A 22,714-nucleotide genomic window follows, 5' to 3' on the forward strand; every position below is an offset into this window, starting at 1 on the left:
GGACCGCTAGAATATTCCAAGAGAAGGAGGGGAATAGTCAGGATTTAAAGGATTGTGTGTTGAATAGGGCAATACATTGGTTAAAGACCATGGAACTGTTCCATCAATTCTCCTTTATAGATTTATGGAGAAATTGGTTAGCAATAGAAAGGTGTTCATCCAGTAAGACTAGGGCAGTAACAAGATGGATCCCACTGCATGAAGGCTCACTTGAAGCTGGATTTTGATGGGAGCAGTCAAGGTAATCCAAGACGCTCTGGAATTTGGGGGGGGGGGGGGGGGGGGTATTCAGTCAGGGCAGAATTACTAACAGCCCTATGGCCCCTACAAGGAGTGCAATCCGCAAATCAACTAGGCATAGGGCAGCTACTGATTGAAGGGGGCTCCAAGGTGGTGGTGGGGTGGTTGAAGAATCCCAAGGATATTATATGGCGTTACCAGAATGAAATCAAAAAATTTCAGTGGCTGACAAAGAATATGCCTGTTCCTATACAATGGGTGGGGAGATCAGCAAATGCTTTGGCTGATGGTTTAGCTAAGGAAGGGGCAATTAGGGAAGTCTTGTTTTGGGCTCAGCTGTAATGCTTGTTCTTTCTTCTTTCTTATTTCCTTGAAATCAGTTGGAAGAGGCTGCAGCTCATGCCTCACCAAAGGCTGCTGTATGCTGTTAAAACTTTCTTTTAAGTTATGAAGTAATCAAATTTTTCTTTATTCATCAAAAAAATAAGAGTGGCAGATTGGATACTTCCACTCTTGTTGCAATTCTCTACCTGAAAGGGAAGGAAGCAATGGATTTTAAAAGAGATGGAGAGGTCTCGAGCCGCCATGAAATGGAGAGGGGAACTACAGGTCGAAGCCAAAAAGTTTAAGTTTGAGGACTGCAGAAACAACGGGATGAGATCATTGAAGATCAGGGAAGAGAGGAAGGCAACAGTATTCCTCATTGGTGATGCAACAGAATGGTTGAAAAAATTCCTAGATGGAGCAATTTATTCTGTCAAGAAGGAAGGTTGGATGAGTCAACTAGCACTCAATAGGAAGAGCTATGTAGAGAACACTAATGTAGACCCCACTAAGGTGGTCCCCACTGTTCGTATGTCAGCAGTAAGTTATGATTAGGATTAGTTCTTTATGATAAGATTAGAACTAGTCTTTTATAAGATTAGGACTAGTCTTTTATAAGATTAGGATTAGTCTTTTTTCAGCTTTATCTTATCTTGCCATGTAAGCAATTCAGTCCTTTTACAAGTATGATACTATGTATATAAATTTAAGAGGGGGGCGGCTGTTTCAAACATCAACCCAACTCTCTTTTATCAAAATCTCTCTCTCTCTCTCTCTCTTCTTTTCTTATTTTTTTCTTCTCCTTTTAAGTGTCTGTTCAATCTTGAGCGACTACTTGGTATCAAAGAATTCGATCTAGGGTTTCTCATGTGGAATTAATTCAGCCGACCACATGAGAATTATTTAGGGCTGAGTTTTTCATTCAACTGATTCTTGGAGATTACGAGAAGTCTTCAGCAACTGTCCAAGGATTGGAAAGTGCTCCTTGTAATCAGGAAGAATCAGAGAAGAATTAAGTGATCAATGTTAGGTCTTTGATCAAGATTGGAGGTGCCAATCAGATTTTTTGGTTCTCTCATCAAGACTGAAGTTGGCGATCAAGAAGATTTTTCTCTGAGATCAGTTCTGTTTCAGAAGTTTCTCGGGTTGATCAGAATCAAGATCAGTTTTGAGCAAACTGAAGTTGGCGATCAGAATTTCAGGAAGATTTTTTAATCAAAATCAGGTTTTTTCAGAAATTCCTAGGTAAGGTCTTATTCCTTCTTGAGGACAGCAGCAAGGATAGCTTAATTTGTGAGGTACGGCTATACAGAATTCTTTTTTTCTTTTTCTCTTCTAGGGTTTAAAGAGAAAACCCTGAAATCCAAGACTGTTACTGTGTCCGGATAAGAGATTAGACTTGTTTTTAAGTTTGGCTGCTATCAGATTTCTGTTCTTTAATCTCTGTTTTTGGAGTTCTGTACCTAGGCCAACTGCTATTAGTTCTCAGATTTAGTAGGCTGATTGATACAGTGATACAGTGAATTGGAAATTTTTTCTTTCTCTGAATTAGATTTCTGCTTCTAGACCTACTGTCATTAGTTTTCAGACCCAGTAGGGTGATTGTTACAGTAAATAGAAGGTGTTTTTTGCTTAACCCCTAACCAAGAATGGAGTTCAAGCACCAAGGGGAGGGTGTTTTTGGGACTGGTTCAGGTGGCATGACTGAAAACACCTTCCAGATTACAACTGTAAAGTTTGATGGTTCAAACTACTTAGAGTGGGCCCAATCAGCCATGATGGCCATTGGGGGAAGAGGAAAGCTGAACTATTTGTTGGGAGATGTGAAGGAACCAAATAAGGAGGATCCCACTTATGCTAAGTGAATTCAGAAAAATTATTTGGTGATGACATGGCTGTGCAATTCCATGCAGCCACACATCACCCGAAATTACTTATGGGCAAAAACAGCTAAAGAAATATGGGATGTTGTGAAAGAAACCTACTCTCAGCCCCTTAATGTTGCTAGGGCTTATGAGCTGAAATGTGAGGTTAAAAATCTCAAGCAAGGTGAGAAACAAGTTTCTGTTTATTTTCCAATCTTGAAATCCCTGTGGCATGAAATTGACCACCTTGGATCAATTGAATGGGAAAGTCCGAAGGATGCACAGATTTACAGAAAGCAGATTGAAACTAATAGAGTGTTTGAGTTCCTGGCTGGTCTAAATTCGGAATATGATATTGTGAATCAGCAATTGTTGACAAGAGACAGAGTAACTCTGTCCCAGGCCTATTCCTTAGTGCACAGCGAAAAGACTAGGAGAAAAGTTAAGCTACAGCAACAGCCTTTTGAACCAGCTCTGGCAGTAGTTAAGCCCAAATCTGAGGGTGATAAGGAAAGAGACATGAAGAAGGAAGCTAAGAAGGACCTAGTATGTGAGCATTGCAAGAAACCTAAACATACTAAAGAGACCTGTTGGAAGTTGCATCCACATCTAGTTCCAACAAAACTTAGAAACAAAAAGGGGAATGCAAATATGGCTGTTAACACTGATAGTACAACCTCGTCTAGCACAAAAGGCAATCCTCTAGACACTCTAGCTGCTGTCTGAGCTGCTCTAATCAGCTGGAAAATGAAGTTGGTAATTCAGCTCCACCTCCTCAGACACCATCAGCACCCCCTACCTTAGCTGCTCAATCAGGTAGTCGGGCCTCAGCTCACCATTCCTCAGCTACAGGTAATACAGAACATTCATGGATAATAGATTCTAGAGCATCTAACCATATGACTAGCTTGCCGTCACTATTTACTACCTATCACTTATCTTCAAGTAGAGACAAAGTGTCCATTGTTGATGGCTCCCTCGTTCCTATTTCTGGCAAGGGAGACATCAAGTTGTCTAATGCTATTTCCTTATCTTCGGTTTTGCATGTTCCTAAGCTTAGTACTAACTTGCTTTCAATTAGTAACATTACAAAAAACCAGAATTGTTCAGTAACCTTTTTTTCCGAATCGATGTGTTGTTCAGGATCTGGAGACAAGGAAGGTGATTAGGACTGGCCGTGAGGCAAATGGAGTCTATCTGCTTAGAGGGAGTCCTCATTGGGAAGATAGCGAAACTAAGAGGCCTTGTATTTCTTAGTCTGTTGATCAGGATGGGTCATTTATCTTTTCAGGCTTTGAAGAGTTTGTTTCCTAGTTTATTCGAATCTATCCAGATGTCTAGTTTGAAATGTGAGAGTTGTGAACTTGCAAAACACTATAGGACAACCTATTCATTAAGTAATAATAGAAGTAATATTCCTTTTGAAATTGTGCATACTGATGTTTGGGGACCTTACCATGCCATTGCCATGGGGGGGGTACAGATATTTCCTACTGTTTGTTGATGACTATACTCGTTTTTCGTGGATTTATCTCATGCGTTCTCGAGATGAGGTTCCAGCATTAACCCGGATCTTTCATCAGATGATTTTAACCCAATTTTCAAAATCAAAATTTTTAGATTTGATAATGTGAAAGAATATTTTGCAAACCCATTAGCCTCCTATTTGCTTGACCATGGGATTATCCATCAGAATACTTGTCCTCATACACCACAGCAAAATGGGGTTGCTAAAAGAAAGAATAGACACATATTGGAGGTAGCCAGAAGCATTATGTTTACCTCCAATGTGCCTATACATTTCTGGGAGGGATGCTATTCTTACAACAGTGTATCTCATCAATAGGATTCCTTCACGGGTTCTTAACATGAAACCTCCATTTACCCTCTTATATCCTAATAAAGAGTTATTTACCATTCCCCTTAAAACCTTTGGTTGTACATGCTTTGTTCAGATTCTTGGCCCTCATTGTTCCAAGTTTGATCCTAAGGCCTCAAAATGTATTTTCCTTGGTTATGCACAAACTCAAAAGGGATATTGCTGCTATGAACCTACTTCTGGGAAAAGATTTGTCTCAATGGATGTCACTTTCTTTGAAGATGTACCCTATTATCCAAGGGTTTCTCCTCAGGGGAAGAGTAGTAAGGTTGGGATTAACTCGTCAGAAGTTCCTTTACCTATCCCATTAAGTGAAGAGGGGTGTAATGGAGAGGGCTGTCAGAGATGCAGGGGTGTGAGAGTCTATCACAGACAATGGAAACAGGTTGATTTCGGACATCAACAATGCAGGCCAGTCCCAATCTCCTCTGCAGATCCAAATTCCGGTACCACAGTAGCCCCAGTTCCTTCTGCAAAGCCAGATCCAGGTACCACAGATACTACAAATGAGAGGCATCCCACCATGGAGCCTTCACCTTCATTAGATGATCTTGATCTTCCCATAACAGTTCGTAAGGACAAGCGTCGTTGCACCACATCCACAGCTCACAGCATTTCTCATTTCTTGTCCTACGACCATTTGTCTCCAATCCTATAAGTCTTTTCTCGCATCCATTACTGATGTTCCCATTCCCAGAACAATACAGGAAGCATTAGAAGTACCAGAATGGAAAGATGCAATAAAAGCAGAAATGGATGCCCTCATCAGAAACAATACTTGGGAGATAGTTGATCAGCCTAAAGGTAAGAAACCAATTAGATGTAGATGGGTATTCACTGTGAAACATAATGTTGATGGTTCTATTGAAAGGTATAAGGCCCGATTAGTTGCAAAAGAATTTACTCAGACATATGGTATTGATTACTTAGGAAACTTTTGTACCAGTAGCAAAGATGACCACTATCAAAGTCTTATTATCTCTTGCAGCCAGTTACTCTTGGCCGTTGTATCAGATGGATGTTAAAAATGCCTTCCTCAACGAAGACTTGCAAGAAGAAGTTTACATGCAGTTGCCTCCTAGATTTTATGGTACAGAGACGGGAAAGAAGGTTTGTTGGTTGAGCAAAGCCTTGTATGGACTAAAACAGTTCCCAGAGCTTGGTTTGATAGATTTAGACAAGCCCTTGAAAGGTTCGGATATGTACAGGCCCAGTCAAACCACACCTTGTTTATTAAGAGAGTGGATTCTTCCTTAACCTTGTTTGTAGTATATGTGGATGATATTGTAGTAACAGGAAATGATAATACTAAGATTGAGTCCCTTAAGTAACTCCTTCATCAAGAGTTTGAGGTAAAAGATCTGAGAGAACTATGATACTTCTTGGGCATTGAGGTAGCCAAATCCAAGCATGGGATTTTTGTTTCTCAAAGAAAGTATGTTCTTGACCTGTTGGAAGAAACAGGAAAGTTGGGTGTTAGGCCTACTGACACACCCATTGAACAAAATCACAAGAACAATGCAAAGGGTGGAGAGCCCCTTGAAGATAAAGCTATGTAAAAAGTTAGAAAACTTGTCTATCTATGTCTCACTCGACCCGACATCAGTTATGCAGTCAGTGTGGTTAGTCAGTATATGCACTCTCCTAGGACTACTCACCTCCTTGCAGTTGAGAGGATACTAGCATATTTGAAGAGGTGCCCAGATAGAGGCATTTTATTCAAGAATAATGATCACATGAACATAGAAGTTTACACAAATGTTGATTGGGCTGGGTGTGTTGTTGATCGAAGATCTACCCCTGGATATTGTGCTTTTGTAGGAGGTAACCTTGTCTCTTGGAGGAGTAAGAAACAAAATGTTGTTTCTCGTTCCAGTGTTGAAGCTGAATATAGGTCCATGGAAAATGGTGTAGCTGAGATTCTATGGTTGAGATCATTATTTGAGGAGTTAGTTATTGTTTATGAGAAACCCTTGATGTTGTACTGTGATAATCAGGCTTCCATCAATATAGCCCATAATCCGGTACAACACGACAGAACTAAGCATATTGAAGTGGATCGACATTTTATCAGAGAACGGGTTACATCTCAAGAAGTATGTCTTTCCATACATCACCTCCGACATGCAGCTGGCAGACCCTTCTCACCAAGGCGGTTTGAAGGAAGAAGTTAGAGGCAAATCTATGCAAGTTGGGAATGACAAACATCTACTCCCAACTTGAGGGGGAGTGTAGAGAACACTAATGTGGACCCCACTAAGGTGGTCCCCACTGTTCGTATGTCAGCAATAAGTTATGATTAGGATTAGTTCTTTATGATAAGATTAGAACTAGTCTTTTATAAGATTAGGATTAGTCTTTTTTCAGCTTTATCTTATCTTATCTTGCCATGTAAGCAATTCAGTCCTTTTACAAGTATGATACTATGTATATAAATTTAAGAGGGGGGTGGCTGTTTCAAACATCAACCCAACTCTCTTTTATCAAAATCTCTCTCTCTCTCTCTCTCTCTCTCTCTCCTTATTTTTTTTCTTCTCCTTTTAAGTGTATGTTCAATCTTGAGCGACTACTAGCTACTCAACTGAACTAAAACGAAATGGAAAAGGATGGTTTGTTGTAGCCACAGAATGGTTCGCTAATGGTAAAAGGCAAATGCTCAGCATCCTAGAGGGGAAGGAAAACAGAGGCTGGAAATTTTTTACATCAAAGCTCCAAGAATATCTGGTCAACACTGAAGCACATATCACAGTCAAGAATGGGAAAATGGAAGGAGATTCAGAGATAAGTAGGGAAAAAAGGAAGGTGGAAAGTCTAGAGGTTGAGGCGAAACAGAATATAAGTCACAAAGGATGATGAAGACATAAGGTTTGCTGCAAGCAACAAAAGACTAAAGATGTGGGTGGAAGGCTTTAAAGACAACTTGCAAAATTTATGGGTGCTGACAGCACAGCGGAAGATACAAGACTAGCAAAGCCTAGGAGAAGTAAAAGAAGTCTTGAAGGTCACAGGAGATGTAAAGGTATTCCCGTTCAAGGACAAAAAAGCCCTAATTGATTTCCAACAAAAACCTACGGAAGTTGAAGCGATATCTCTAGAAACATCGCAAGGATTAGTGCTAGCTGGGTGGTGGTCTCCCAGTTGTAACTAAAAGTTGGTGGAGCCAATAAGCCATATAAATTTGAGGATCCTAGGGCTGTCGTTTCAGCTTTGGTCAGAGGATATCCTCATTAAAATATCTAAAATGTGCGGGGGATAAATGGAATCATATAGCTTCTCAGACCTCTAGGCAGCTAAGGTGCAATTGGTAGGAACGACCCCTATGAATGATGGGGAAGACGATGCTGATGTGGAAAGCAAGAGGATAGGTGTTAGCCTGGGAAGGGAGCAATGGAAAAGCTGGCAGGTTATCACAGATTTGGAAAAACAATCACCTGAACAAGGAAAAGAAGAAAGGCCCCCAATGAATGGTGTCAAATCAAAAAACTGGGATCTAATCTTACGGCCAGCATCAAAATCTTCGCACAAGTGGTTGCTTGCAGCAGTGAACAAAGGTCAATCCCTCAGTTGGTGGTACCTTCCTTAAAAAGCAATCTACAAAATTTTTTGAATAAAAAAGCAGGCCAAGCTGAACTAGGTCCAATCTCAAAAGGAACGACCCAGGCCCATATTGGCTCACTCAGGATGCTCTTGGGTGGTAAAAAGGACTCACCTACTCGTGACTTTTCAAGTAACCACATGACCTTAGAGAAGGGGGGCAAGCTAGTGGATCGAACTAGAGGTGTAAATCGGGTCGTGCCGCCCGTGGCTCGGCACGGCACGACAGCCCACATGTCGTGCCAGGCTCGGCACGATGGTCCGTGTCGTGCTGGGCCGGGGGTTCGTAGTCCACGAATCGACACGACAGTGCGTGCCATGCCACCCGCGGTCCACGTGCCAACACGGCACGGCCCATAGCGGGTCGTGCTCGACCCATCCGAAAACTAGCCGTCTGGCCCGATGGCCCCCTCCCCCCAACGCCTAGTTTTAGCTTTGGGGGGGGTTTACATAAATACCCCCCTAACAGTTATAAACAGCTATATAGGGAGGTATTTATGTATTTTGCTTATGGAGGGAAGAAAAGTGACACAAATGCCCCCCAATAGCTATATAACAACTAGTTTAGGGGCTTTTTGGGTAAATCTATAAATAACTTTACAATGGCCAAAATACCCCTCCCATCAACTAAAAAACAATTAGTTTTTAGGGTATTTTGGGCAATTGAATTATTCTCAATTTCTATAAATAGCCCTATCCTCCACCATTCTTCTCACCATACCAATTCAACATTCAACAATTCTCTTAATCTCTTCCCTCTCTCTCATACATTCTTTGCAATCTGAGTGAACTCAACAAGAAGAAGGCTTGCTGCCTTGCTCAACCAGCTCAAGTATCTCAAGTTAGCAATTTGGGAGGCTTGGGCATTGAAAGGCTTTAACCGTTGAAATCAAGTTGGGATTCTGAATCGACAATCCGGGTAAGTCCAATTAAATAAAAATTATTTTTTTTATTTAAAAAAAATGGTTGACTCTTCCCAAAACCTCAAGTTTAGTAGCCCAATTTGGAAAATATTTAAAATAGGGGATGTTGAGAAGGGGAAAGAGCAGTTTGCCAAAAATGTAGAAAAGACTTTAGCTATTGTAGCAAGGGTGGTACTGGCCATTTGAGCAGACATTTTCTCACACATGAAAAGGAAGAAGAAATAATCCACAATTTAAATGAATTGTTGAAATAATGGAAAATAAATTTTAAAAATATTGGGAGAACATTTCTCCCCTTTATTGCTTAGCTACAATATTAGATCCTAAGATTAGGAAAGATGGTTTTGATATTTCACTTCAAACATATTGTGAAAATATGAATATTGAAATTGGAAATAAAAAAGAATAAAATTAATAATTTATTATTTTAAAATGTACGGTTTATATGAATCTGATTATCTGAAGCAATAGGAAATAATAAGTAGAAGGCAGAAATCTGTTACTTCTACAACAAGTTCATTTACTGAACTTAATTTATTTACAAGCAAATTTTTCTAGTTTAGGTGAGGGAACAAATTATTTTGATATTTTAGCCTAGTGGAGTGAACATTCAAAAAATTATCCAGTTCCCGCCGCCAATGGCACATGATCTACTAACCCCTCCGATGTCTACAGTTCCATCGGAGTCTTGTTTTAGTGCAGCCGTGCAGGTACCACTGTACCAGGGTTGGTTAGATGCAGTCATGCAGAAGATAGATTACAACTTTACAAGACAAAGGAGGGCATGATACTACTACATACACCGGATATTTCACCTGAAGCATATGATTAAAGTCATGATTTTTTATGAATGATAATAAATTTAGTAATTCAAAAGCAAATTTAGAGTGAGTTCATACAACATCCCAGGGAGAGGTGCGAGCTGCAGCCCCTCCTTGAATCTTACAAGTAAACTAGGAAAGAAAAGCAAGAATCACAACTAAGCCCAAAACAATTCTTCCCTATTTACCCCTTGCTTGGCTAACACATCTGACAAAGTATTTGCTGATCTCCCCACCCACTATACAGTGACCAACATATTCCTTGTCAACCAACTAAATTTCTTCATTTCATTCTTGTAACGCCACATAGCCTCTTCAGGATTTTTCAACCAACCCACCACCACTTTGGAATCCCCCTCGATTGTTAGGTGTTGTACCCCCATCTGGTTTGCAAATTGCACCCCTTGTACAGCAGCTAATAGTTGATTCATGAACAATAGTTGACTAGTTGTATAGAATTTTTTATTTTTTTTCAAATTATTGTAAATTTTGTTTTAATTTTATTTAATTTATTTGCTATTAATGTAATTTTGTATTTTCAATTTGTAACTATATTGTATTTTTTATATTTTATTAATTTATTCCATTTTCATATTTCATTCATCCAAGTATGAAGTATCCAACCATTGTATACTTGTATGCTTTGTAATTTGTATCATTCAAATTTAAATGAAATAAAATTCCTATTTGAATTGTTTTATTTATTTATTTTTTGGGTTATCCATTCAGTCTAGCCCGGTTTGGCCCAAGCCCAAGGCCCACCCTGTGGCCTAGCCCGGCATGGCCCAAGACCACGGCCCAACACAAGTCCGCGGCACGGCACGGGCCCGCACGGGCCTGGGCCGTGGGCCATGCTGGGCCGACCCCCAAAATTTTCACCAAGGAGGGCAGCACGACCTATGACGCCCCGCAGGCTAGCACAACACAGCCCGCACTCTGCGCAGGCCGCCCACCTTTACACCTCTAGATCGAACTTGTGGTCTATCATCTTCAAGTTCGCTCCCTCCTATTCGGTCGAGAAGGAAACAAGCTTCAAGGGAGCAGACTTCATCTTTGCAGTGGCAACCTCGAAAAGACTACAATACATCCAATGGTGACAGACCAAACCCTAGGTATTCTAGGGATAAAGCAGAAGATTTTGACGGTGAAGATGAAGGATGGGTAGATTGTAGTGGTTCAGACAATGGAGACTCCATCGAAAATTCTTCGAGAAGGTAGTGTTGATGACTATCAAAGAGAAAGTGGTGTGGTTTCGGAAGACCTGAACACAGACATACTATTTTTAGAGGAAGAAGACTCCAGAGATATAGGCAGTTATGCACAGCGAAATATCGACTGTGAAGGCACTGTAGACCTACGAGGAGAGAGAATAGCAGTAGGAGAGAAAGCCTTCAACTTCAATACAAGAAATTCAAACATAAACCCACAACTCATAAAGGTGTTAAATGAAGGAACCGCCAAGTGTATCTGTAAGTCTATTAAGACTACCCCAATTGAGAAAGGGCTAAAAGAAACCCCCAGCGGTCAAAGTAAACAAGATAGTGTTATAGCACCCATCGACCACAATACGTCTGTGAGAGTAGGCTTAAGCTTACACTCCGAGCAGGAAAATTTTGCTTCAGAAAAGCCTTTCACCTCGTTGCAACCCTCTCATTCCCCCCCAGGTATGGTAGTCAATTTGGTTTTTGATACTAATAAGGTGTATGTGCCTTTAGCAGGTGTTCAAGCATCCAACATCGGAACCAAGCCATGAGCCTGTGTAAACAAAGTTGGGGCAGTAGTGGATGATAAGGCAAGTGGAAATGTTGAAGGAGAATATGAGGAAGAGCAAGAGAGGCTAAGAGGAGAGATAATCTGGAAGCAAATAAGTGCTAGTTTGGAGCAGTTAAAGAGGATGGAGGAACAACTGTTGCTAGGTACAAGGGAGGACAAAGGAAATGGAGAGGAAGAAAAGGGTAAGGAGTTACCAGACTCAAAACAGGAATATAGGAAGAAGACCCAAGATATAATAAAAGAGATAGAAACTGTAGCAGGATTTGTTGAGAAATTAGGCTGCAAACTGAAAAATCCGAATGCTCTAAAGGCCCTCATTAGAAATTCAGATGGTCCTAAAAAACTAGAAAGAAAAAGTTAAATGAAGTTGAGAGACTGAAACTAGATGTGAAGGGGGGATAAGGAATTTAGTGAGAGGAGGGAGAGAAGAAAAGGTAGTAAGGTCTTCCAGCCTAGGCTTAATTTGAGGTGATTTCAGATGAAAATTTTGAGCTGGAATGTTAGAGGCTTGGGGAGTGTGAGGAAAAAAGTAGTAATAAAGGAGGTCATTAGGAAAGAAAACCCTGACATAGTAATAATTCAGGAATCTAAGCTAGAATAATTTGATAATAAATGGGCTAGAAGTCTTTGGAGATCTAGAGGTTTGAGTTGGGCTTGGTCACCCTCTTGGGGAGCTTCAAGAGGAATTATAATTTTGTGGAGAAATGAGGTAGTACAAGGCAAGGAGGAACTGATAGGTAGATTCACAATTTCAATTAAATTCCGACAAGTGGAGGATGACTTTGAATGGGTCTTGACAAATGTCTATGGACCAAATGGCTATAGGGAAAGAAATGAGATGTGGGAAGAATTAGGTGACATAAGAGGTTTATGGGAAGGGCCTTGGTGTATTGAAGGAGATTTTAATGTAATAAGATTCACAGAAGAAACAAATAACCAGAGACAGAGAATTAATACTAGCATGAGGAAGTTTAACCAATTTATCAATACCTGGAAATTCCTCTAGTACACCATAACTTCACCTGGTCCATATGCAACTAAACCCAATATGTTAGAAACTAGATAGATTCCTGTTTACCTTGGATTGGGAAGAAAAATGGGGAGGATTAGTGTCCCGAGCATTACCTAGAGTCACCTCTGACCATTGGCCGATTACCATCTGTAAGGAAGGAAGCTTCAGCCTGGGACCTGCACCTTTCAGGTTTGAAAACATGTGGTTGTCCCATCAGGCTTCCTAAAAAAAGTGGAGGAGTGGTGGAGAGAAGGCAAACCTAGAGCCAATTGGAAAGTAATGAGAGTCCATAGAAAGTTACAAATGCTAAAAGGAAAATTTAAGGAGTGGAACTTGACAGAGTTTGGGAGAATAGAAGAGAAGAAACAAGAAGTGATTGATAGAATTGAAGGGCTAGATAAGAAGGAAACTCAAGGAATTTTGGAGGAGAGAGATAGAGGACAGAGATGGGAGCTAAAAAAGCAGTTGGAAGACATTTTGTACAAGGAGGAAGTCAATTGGAGACAAAAATCCCAACACAAATGAATTAGAGAAGGGGATGGGAACACAAACTTTTTTCACGCCTTAACTAATGGGAGAAGAAGCAAGAATTTTATTTCCAAATTGGACACTTATGAGACTCATGTTAGTTTAGAATGTTCACAGCCGTTGGATAAGTCTGGGGAGATTTATCCTGTCAAGGCTGACACTGATGTGCCGCCAAGTGTTGGGGTGGCCTGTCTCAGCTACCAGGGTGAGACCCGAAGCACATGCAGTGTAGGATTACTTGAAACCTTGAACCGGACCAGATTTCCGATATTGCCCTGGACCTTGGTGATTAGTGGGCAAAACTGGAAAGTTACACCTGACCCCTAGACTCGATTATGATACTGCACTAGGTGTCAGATTGGGTTGTCTTTGATATGCCAATCAGTGAGATCCTTAGAGGGGGTCAAAACCTGGGTATGTTGGGACAGTCCGAGAATTCATCTGAGTGGGTGATCATAGTGACAGGATCAGCCCCTTTGTCGGACAAAGGTAATGATCGGGGATGCACTCTCTCTAATGGAAACCAAGACTATCGGCAGCCGATTTCAATCGTTGAGATTTGTTTTGCAAAATATATTTTATATACGGATATAAAAGTATATATATATATATATTATGGTTTCAAATTGTTTGCAAAAGGTTTTAATTCCCGGGATCCATGTGAGGAGAGTGCAACACTGTTCCTTGCAGCCGAGGGAGAGGTCCTCTCTTGTCGGGCAGTGTATGATCATTATGGGCTGAGAGGTTAAGTGTAAGACCATTGAGGGTAATACCTGATGGGCTAATCTTGCATCTGCACATAGTCCCTGGGTGTTACAAGGTGGCTTGGCCCAGAGACCACTTAGTGTAAGTGTTGGGCCCATAGAGTCCATGTGATGGGCTCAAGGGGCTCACTGGGCTTTCCAGTGAATTCGGCTAGGCCTTGTAACAAAGGCTAGGTCGAACCCTTGTGGTTGATGTGTAGATCAATGCTTGGGTCCCACGCCATACAAGGAAGCCCAACTGAGCAGCAATTTGGAAGACTAAGTGAGCACATACTCTTATTGGGCCTAAAGCCCATTTCGAACTGGGCTGATTTGATCAGTTAAAGAAGGGGCGAATCTGAGATTAGATTAGCAGATGAGATAGGGTCTTACCCTATCCACTCAGAGAGTCCAAATCTGAATACAGATTCAGATTTGGAAACCTCCTAATAAGATTAGGAGAGGGTTGATCTAATCTGCAGATAAGATAAGGGTCTATCCTTATCTCTTAAAGGGAATTCAGATCCAAATATGATTTGGATCAGCAACTCCTAATGGGATTAGGAGTTGATCCCTTTAAGGTTATAAAAGGAGAAGGGGGCGGCAGCTATAGAAGCACCCAGTGAGACTGAGCTGTTTTCTCCTTGTCGCCTCCTTCCTGCTACCGCCATTACTGCCAGTTCGATTTCCTCCTTCTAGCAAGAACGATCAAGATTAGATTTTGATATCAGTCTTTGGGAAAGGCTGATCTGAAGTTGTGCTCACAGCCTCCAGCAAATTCTTGTGAAGGATTCGGTTCGTTGGACGAACATTGCTGATTCTGCTCCATCCTTCACTACGCCATCTTCAGTGGGAGCAATCTTTGGTTCCTACCTTGGGCGTGAACACCTCCATTGGGAGATACTGCTTCTCTGTAACAGGTATATCCCTCTCCTGCTTCTGGTTTCAGATCTGGTTTGGTTTATGGTTCAAGATTGATCCTTGAAAATGCAGATTTTCTAAAACAGGGAATGTGATTCCCAGATGAGGGGAGAGGAAATTTTGAAATTTCGCCCAACCTACCTGCAGGGTTCGGCCATCCATATGATGGATCTCTAATCCCTTCACATACACGGGCTATTGGACAATGGATGGGACGCTGATTCACTGCAACGGGCTACTAGAGCTTCACCTTGGAAGGCCATACAAGAGATTCTACCTTGCTTCTTGCCTCTTGTAAGGTATGAACTCAATTCCGACAACCTAATCAAATTTCGGGATCAAATCTGGTATGGGAACTCCCCTTTGAAGGACTTATACCCCTCTTTGTATTCTTTATCATGTTTCAAGAGTGAGCCCATTTCCACTTTCTTAGTCCCTTCAAACTCAATCAATGATTTTGATTGGAACCTTGGCTTTAGAAGGGGATTAAGGGATTCAGAAATTGATAGTGTACTCTCTTTAATCCAAAACCTTGAAGGAACTTTCCTTGATCCTGATAAGTCTGATGAAAGAATTTGGACACCTTCATCTTCGGGTCTGTTCTCCTGTAACTCTTTCTTCAAAGCTTTAACCCAACCTCCCCTTAGTCCCCTTCAATCTTTTCCTGTTAAGGAGGTATAATGCAAGCCTATCCCACCTAGGATTGTGGATTTTTGTTGGGAAGTTGTACACGAAAAAATAAATACTTTTGACTGGCTACAAAGGAAGAGGAAAAAGTGGTGCCTTTCCCCACACTGTTGTCTTCTTTGAAAGGCTAATAGTGAGACTTGCTTTCAATTGTTTATTACTTGTCCGTTTGTTGCTAGCATTTGGGAATGGTTTTTTCCTTATTTGAATGCAGGTGGACACCTCCGGCTGACATCAAAAGACTCTTTGATCCAACTTCCTGTCCATGGCCAAGGAAGATAGGTAACATCATGTGGAAGAGTGCTAGGGCAGCAATAATCTGGGTAGTGTGGAAAGAAAGAAACGCAAGAATTTTTAGAGAAAAGGAAAGAACAAAAGAGGCCTTGATTGAATCAATACTGATTAGAGTGGCTCAATGGCTGAAATCCTTAGAAAGCTTCTCACATATATCCACTGATGACACCATTAGAAACTGGAAGGTAGTGGCACACTCAAATGTCAATAAGCAGCCTGTTATTCCTATCTGGGCCCCTCCTGAAAGAGGATTTATAAAGCTTAACTTTGACGGAAGTAGCATGGGAAACCCAGGAAGGTCAGGAATTGGAGGTGTATTTAGGGATGAGGAGGGTAAAGTGTGTGCATTATTCTCAGGCCCAGCAGGTGAAGGAGACTCGCTAAGAGCAGAAGTAATGGCAGTTATGGAAGGGGTGCAAAGGGCTAGAACCATGAATGTTAGAAAGCAAATCATTGAAGGGAATTCCAAACTGGTAGTGGCTTGGCTACTGGATGAGGAAAGTAGGATGTGGAAGTACAATAATGAGAAGAAAAAATTCAGATGGATCACAAAAGACATGGAACTGAGAATACAGTGGGTGAAAAGAACAGCTAATTCGATGGCTGATGCACTAGCCAAGCAAGGGGTTGGGAGAATTCAAACATTTTGGGCACAAATATAATTTTAATTATAACTAAAGTTAAAGGGGAGAGATAAGAGGGCTTGTCTCTCTCCCACTTTCTCTTGTACACTTTCTTTTAAATTCAATGAAGTAATCAGTTATTCATCAAAAAATATGGATTTTAAAAGACCATTACAAGCCTATCGAGCATATTTTGGTAAAAACCAAAAGCTTATATTTCAAGGAACTTGAGGAGATCTGATTTGTTCACTTGCAACATGAATTGGCTCATATTTTGTATGAATTCTAGTTCTTTGCATACAGCTAGATTACTCTCACCATTCAGCCTCTTTACAAAGGGAGTTTCCTTCCCCATTCTTTTATTTTTTTCTTTTGTGTTTTTCTTCTTAAACAATCTTAGAAATACTACAAAAAGAAATTATGCGAGAAATTTGATGTTTCACGAATGTCTCCTATAAATTTCACAAAAAGGAAATATATAAACAAAAAAGTTGAATGAAAACTTGCGACGAAATGGACCACCAAGTAAAATGGTGTAATCTCAAACTTCTAAATAGATAAATGTTCAAAAATGGAAACGCAGCATACCCAGAATCTTTATTTTCACGTAACCACTCAAACTTGCTAGGACCTTCCCTTCCTCCAAAGTATTTCCCAATACCTTTGATTGTACTTCCTTCAACAGCATCTCCAATAATCTTAACATCACTAACTGATGGAGGAGCTGCCACAAGAAAATCAAACATTAGAATCTGAGGATCATTACTTAAATAAACAAAGTGCTGCTGAAAAAAGATACATTAGATATGCAGAGCTTTTAGCCTATCTTTTGTATGGTGCTATGGATGGTATGTTTGTACAGGCTATTGGACAATGGCATGGTTTGCACTATGCTCTCATTTCAATCTGTGGAACCCATGTCCACAGTTAAAGAAAAGATAGTACAAAGGTTCCACACCTTTCTGCATGATAGTTGCAAATAAAAGGTTCATGGAACCAATTAGTTAATTACAGTTCAATTTGTAAATCAGTATTTCTTTTTTTTTTTTTTGATCAATAAAAAATCAGTATTTCTTCAACCATTGTGATTGGGATAGATTCAGAAAATTTTCAAGCAATAACTCAACAAAGAAAATTGTTAAGATTAACCCATATGTATGTTTGCACTAGTTGATAATAATTTGTTCACATTCTATAGTAAACTGAGATGAAGTTTATTGAGCAAAAAGAATGAATATGATCAAAAATAGGGAAAATGAAAACTAGAATAGCAGTTCAATATTATGAATGCTTGAGCAACATCTTACCTGCTTTAACAAAATCTATCATTGCATACTGAGGCTCTCCTTTGGCACCTTCTTCTGTCACTGGTGTGTACATGAAAACCAAGCTTGAATCAATGTCATCTATAGTTAACCGATACTCTTCATCTTCAGCTCCCACAATTACAACAGGACTACTATTCCACTTTCGTCTTAACCAGCTGGAAGTTGCAGAGGAAAATATTATTGAGAATACATGTGCGACTCATATGATATAAATAATGCTGAATTTGTTTCCTAAAGAGTTAATTATTAGGGTTTTGAAATAGTAGAAATAATGCAAACAACCAGTTTAATCATTCTCGAGGAAACCTTACCTAGCAACACCCTTTCCTGGAGTCCCACCACACCATGCAACCTCAGCAGATCCCTTGATCACATTCCCTTCGACAAGTTCACCATGTACACTCAAGTTCAAAACCTTTGGAAACCCAGTTCCTGCACAGGATTTTATGGTCAGAATCAGTGTTTATAAAACAGGACCAGACCAGCTGGTCAGACCGATTGAACTGTGACCCACTCCCTGGCCAGTTTGGTCATACCCTAAAAATCGGAATTCATAAAAAACCAATCAAAACCAGATGACCGTCCAGTTTAACCGGTGAACCAGTCCCAGTTTCATGAAACCATCTGGGTTACTAAACAATGGAAATTTCAAAATGCATATGGCAAGACTTGAACCCATGACCTCTTATTTGTGTTTTTGCTTAATTACCATTAATCCATTTCATTATTTGTGCTAATTAATGACACTTTATTTTATATAATCTATTGTATATATTACTTTATTTTTTTCATAATTGATTGTATATATTACTTTATTACACATGTATTTTAATGAAAATGTGAGTTAAGAGGCTTGAACCTTGGTCATTTGCTTTAAAAATTAAGAAACTTGCCATCTATCCACCACATTCAGTTATGACATAATTTGCAAAATACATTATATATATCAGTTATATGGCCCGCAGTATATATACATATATGCCACATCATTGCAGTTCAACCTTCGGTTTGATCCCGGTTGAACCTCTCACCTTTCCAATTCTATGCCCAATCTGGTTCTCTGAACATCGGTCATAACAAGTTAAAAGAACATGATAATATGATATTTGAACAAGGTATCAAAACTCATTTATAACACCCACTCACCACTCTTAGCATGAAAATGGATATCAGGTTTGTAAGTGTTAGTTTCTGAATGGGCATGATAAGACATTTTACAGCATAGAAAAGTGCACAGAAAGTATACCAGGTGAAACTGGTGAAGACACTGCATAAATAGGAGGGTACTCGGTCTCCCTTAAAATAGGAGTGCACTCAACCTTCAGAAATCTGTCAACGTCCTCATGTTTCGGCCAGTATACCTGGTTTATCAACCAGTGTTATTGGCATACCATGACAAACAGTTAGAAGTTTACAACAAAAAAACAATATTGAAAATAATCACTACCTCTCCCACTGCATCTGTGATAGCCACAAAATTTGTAGGTGTTTTGTCTCCTACAAACCATTGGTATTTGAGTACCAATTCAGAATCTGTACTCAGAGTGCGGTCTTTGACAAAGGCGAAGTGGCAGCGACAAGCATCATCTTCAAATGGATGATCAACAGAGGCTTCCTTGAGAAGGTATCCCGGAGGCAAATGATCTTTCCATTGTTCAACGAGAAAACGAAAAGTTGACTCTGTTAAAATGGTAGAGCAGCAATGTTCAGAACTTCCATAGATGAAAAGAAAAAAAAAACTAAGAAATTAAGAAAAAATCCGTGCACAAATAGTTTTTTTATTTCTTTTCGAAGAGCTACACAATGGGGGGTAGCCCATCCCCCAACCCAGGTGCAAGTGGGATTCAATTCCAAGTCTCTGCTACAACCAGCAGGAGACCTTACCAACCCGCTGGTTGGCACCTTGCATCCGTGCACAAATAGTTGGATATCAATTTGCATTCAACATTCCCAAATTTCAACCATATGTTAGTCCAGCTTCCACCAACCAACCGCAAAAGCTATAACACAGAATAAAACAATAACTACACTTGTGTTACAAGGAAGGGTGGTGTAGTATCCAAGGTTTAGAAGGCCTTTGCTGGATTGGGAAACTGAGGATTGTGTGGATTTGTTATCAAAACTGCAATTGGCTGAGCTACAAATTGAAAGAAGACACTTAAGGTGGTGAAAGGAATCCAAGAATGGAGTGTTCTCTCTTAAATCTTTTTACAGCGCCCTTCCAAGGAATCATGTGGAGAAATCAGAGACAAAAGGAGTTTGGAGAAATCCTATTCCACCTAGGGTGGAAGCATTTGCTTGGCTAGTTGCTTTGGATAGCATTCTTATGATGGACCACATTCAAAACAGGGGAGTTCAGTTGGCTGGAAGATGCTATTTTATGTAAACCTGCTGGGGAGAATGTGATTCTTCTTTGGTCTCTTCAAAGTTGACATCTTGGAACCAAGAACCCCAGGGAACATTGGCCTACATTGAGAAGGAATATCAAGGCAAAGACAGTTTGGAGCTGTGTACCTTTTGCCATCTGCTGGAAAGTTTGGAAAGAGAGAGACAAATGATATTTGAAGACAAAGCAAGAAGAAGAGATCAAGTTGCTGCAATATGTGAAAAAAGGATCATGGATTGGATTTTCATTCTTCCAGAGTTTGAACAAGTCTCAAAGGAGTACTTGGAATTGGGTTTTAGTATTTATTTGAAATACATTCAAGAAAAAAAAAATTGTATTTGACTATTTGTTCCTTTGGAATGTTTTTTGTTGTCCTTTTGCTTGGAGATTCCTCATCACCCTGGTTGATGTACTCCTTTTCTTTTATTAACAAAATTCCTATTTATTACCAAAAAACATTATGTGAAAACATAAAATGCTAAATTGAGAAAACTCCTCACAGATCAGTTTAAGAGAATAATCTAGCTAAATTACTAAAAGATATGATTATATTTATTGGTGGAATGGTGAATACAGTAACCAAAAATAAGTCACTAATTGTACAATGTAAAACACCAAAAAGCCTCACCAGCTGCAAGATCTGGGCGACAGAACTCCCAACCATCTCTGATGCATAAAGCCGTGTGAGCAGGATAATGCTTGGCAATTTCTATCTCTTCACGTGAAAGATCTGCATATTAAGCATAAATGACCAACTTAAAAAAAAGTTAAAAGAATTTTGAGGAAAAACAAAATCAAGAAGTCTTGGCCATGTATAATGATGAGTTTATTCCACAATACCTCTGTCATTGAACTTTTTGAGTGTAGGGCCAACAAGCAATATCGAAGCAGCTTCTAAATGAGGCATTTCAAGTATGGGATTCTCCTCTACTCGTAAATGCTGCAACATGTCATAGTGGATAAGGACTCCATCCAAGAACTAACTACACAATAAAGGTGGAGGTAGAAAAACTAGTCTGCTGCATTTGTTTGCTCCAAAAAATATACTTTTTTTTAAATAACTGAAATTCAATTAAAAGAAGTACATGAGAAGATGTACATCAGGAAAAAAGTAAAAAAAGCCGAATAGGCTACAAAGGAAGAGAACTATTACTAAACATTACATCCAGATGTGCACCAGATTTAGAGAAACCATCTGTGACATTTACAAGAATGGAATATATTATTGTTTCAGATAGGATAACATGTCTTCCATGACGAAAAACGATTTTGTTAAAGGGATGCAATTTCATTATTCAACATTTAATCATTTGAAATTTAAGAAAAGAGTGGGTAAGGAGTGCTAATGGGTTGACTCATAGACCCCAATCCCCATGTCGCAAACACAGCAAACAAGAAAAAGAAACATGGGGGAGAAAGCCTGAGTTCTTAAGACACTTGTCTTGCAGAACCTATAACCATCCATGGAGCCCACAACCCCATATGCTCCTTTTGGTCATTCTGAGAATACCTTATGACTGAGTTAACTTAGGTGGAATCTCAAATTTTAGGAAGATATCAAATCTCTATAATAAGAATAGCAGTGGTATTTTTTTGTCAATAACAGCAGGTGTGTATTTTTTGCAATTTTATTTTCTCGGCTCTAATTCGATTGGTTACAATGTGAATTGTTATTATTATTATGTTTATATACATGACGACAACATCTCAAGATGTAGAATAAAGAAAAAAAATCATTCAATCAGGCAGAAAAATACAATGTTTTCATGACAAGAAGTCACCCCAACTCTTACGAAGGAGAACCAAAGAAGAAACAAAAAGATTACAACTAGACTTAACCATTCAAAGTGTTCCAGAAGTCATCTCCGATATTTGCTTTGCTTAATCCTTCAAATTCTGACAAAACTAAGACCCACCCTACAATTCTTGAACTGATGACAGCCCCTAACTCTCTGTTGCTTCTCGATTTGCTTTTGAATATTCTCTTATTTCTTTCCTTCCAGGTTTCCCAGCGTACAGAAAAAGGAACACAGCTCCAGATGATTTTTACTTTGATGCTTTCATTCACCCTCAGCCAGCAGCCAAATATCCCCATGCAGTCTCTAAGATTCCATCCATCCATGTTGAACAGCTTGAAAAAATAGGCCCACATACTCCTAATGAATATGCAACGGACCAGTAGGTGAAGGATAGACTCCTTTTCAGACAACAAAGCAGGCATCTACTAGGAAACTGATGGCCTTTCTTTTTCAGATTGTCTTTCAGTCAGGATACTACTTCCCCATTGAGATGAGTCAAGCAAAAGCCTCCTTTAACTGAATCAGATTTTACCTGATTTCTGGACAAAGCATTGTAAAGAGACTTGACAAAAAAATCTTCCATTTCTTTTTCTTTCCACCATCTAGCATCTGGAAGTGATGGATTCACTTCCACCTCTTGAAGCTTTGCCAACAGCCCCACACATCCCTCTATCTCCCAATCAGAGGTCTTCTGAATTTAGGACACCACACCACTGCCCCAATGCAAAATTCATAGGCGCACCTTTTAAATCACTGTTTCATCCATATCTAAGTAACATAGAGTTTAATATGGAAAACAAATATAGAGAGAAAGAGAAACCCATACAAAAAAAAAGCTTTGCATGGACAATATATACATGTGGACAATTATGCACGCCATAAATTATGTTGCACTTAAGAAGGCAAAATAAATGCACACTGTGGATGATTAAAGATAATTAATTTGTAAAAGGTATGGACAAAAGACATGCATA

At 39.7% G+C, this 22,714-nt stretch overlaps 1 protein-coding gene across 3 annotated transcripts in view; it reads right to left on the reverse strand.

Moving 5' to 3' along the window:
• The window catches only part of AIR9 (Outer arm dynein light chain 1 protein), an 85,234-nt gene that overhangs the window by 57,075 nt on the left and 5,445 nt on the right, over window positions 1–22,714 (reverse strand). For all 3 annotated transcript variants that reach the window (XM_010242878.2, XM_010242876.3, XM_088902239.1), the window contains exons 9-15: window positions 20,782–20,881; window positions 20,570–20,671; window positions 19,003–19,235; window positions 18,802–18,916; window positions 17,867–17,987; window positions 17,535–17,710; window positions 16,816–16,951 (exon numbers count right to left, since the gene is read on the reverse strand). In XM_010242878.2, the coding sequence (XP_010241180.2) occupies window positions 16,816–16,951; window positions 17,535–17,710; window positions 17,867–17,987; window positions 18,802–18,916; window positions 19,003–19,235; window positions 20,570–20,671; window positions 20,782–20,881 (983 nt within the window). The remainder of the gene's footprint in view (window positions 1–16,815; window positions 16,952–17,534; window positions 17,711–17,866; window positions 17,988–18,801; window positions 18,917–19,002; window positions 19,236–20,569; window positions 20,672–20,781; window positions 20,882–22,714) is intronic.

This window comes from Nelumbo nucifera, chromosome 3 (assembly GCF_055504915.1).
Source record: "Nelumbo nucifera cultivar China Antique chromosome 3, China Antique-T2T, whole genome shotgun sequence".
NCBI lineage: Eukaryota > Viridiplantae > Streptophyta > Magnoliopsida > Proteales > Nelumbonaceae > Nelumbo > Nelumbo nucifera.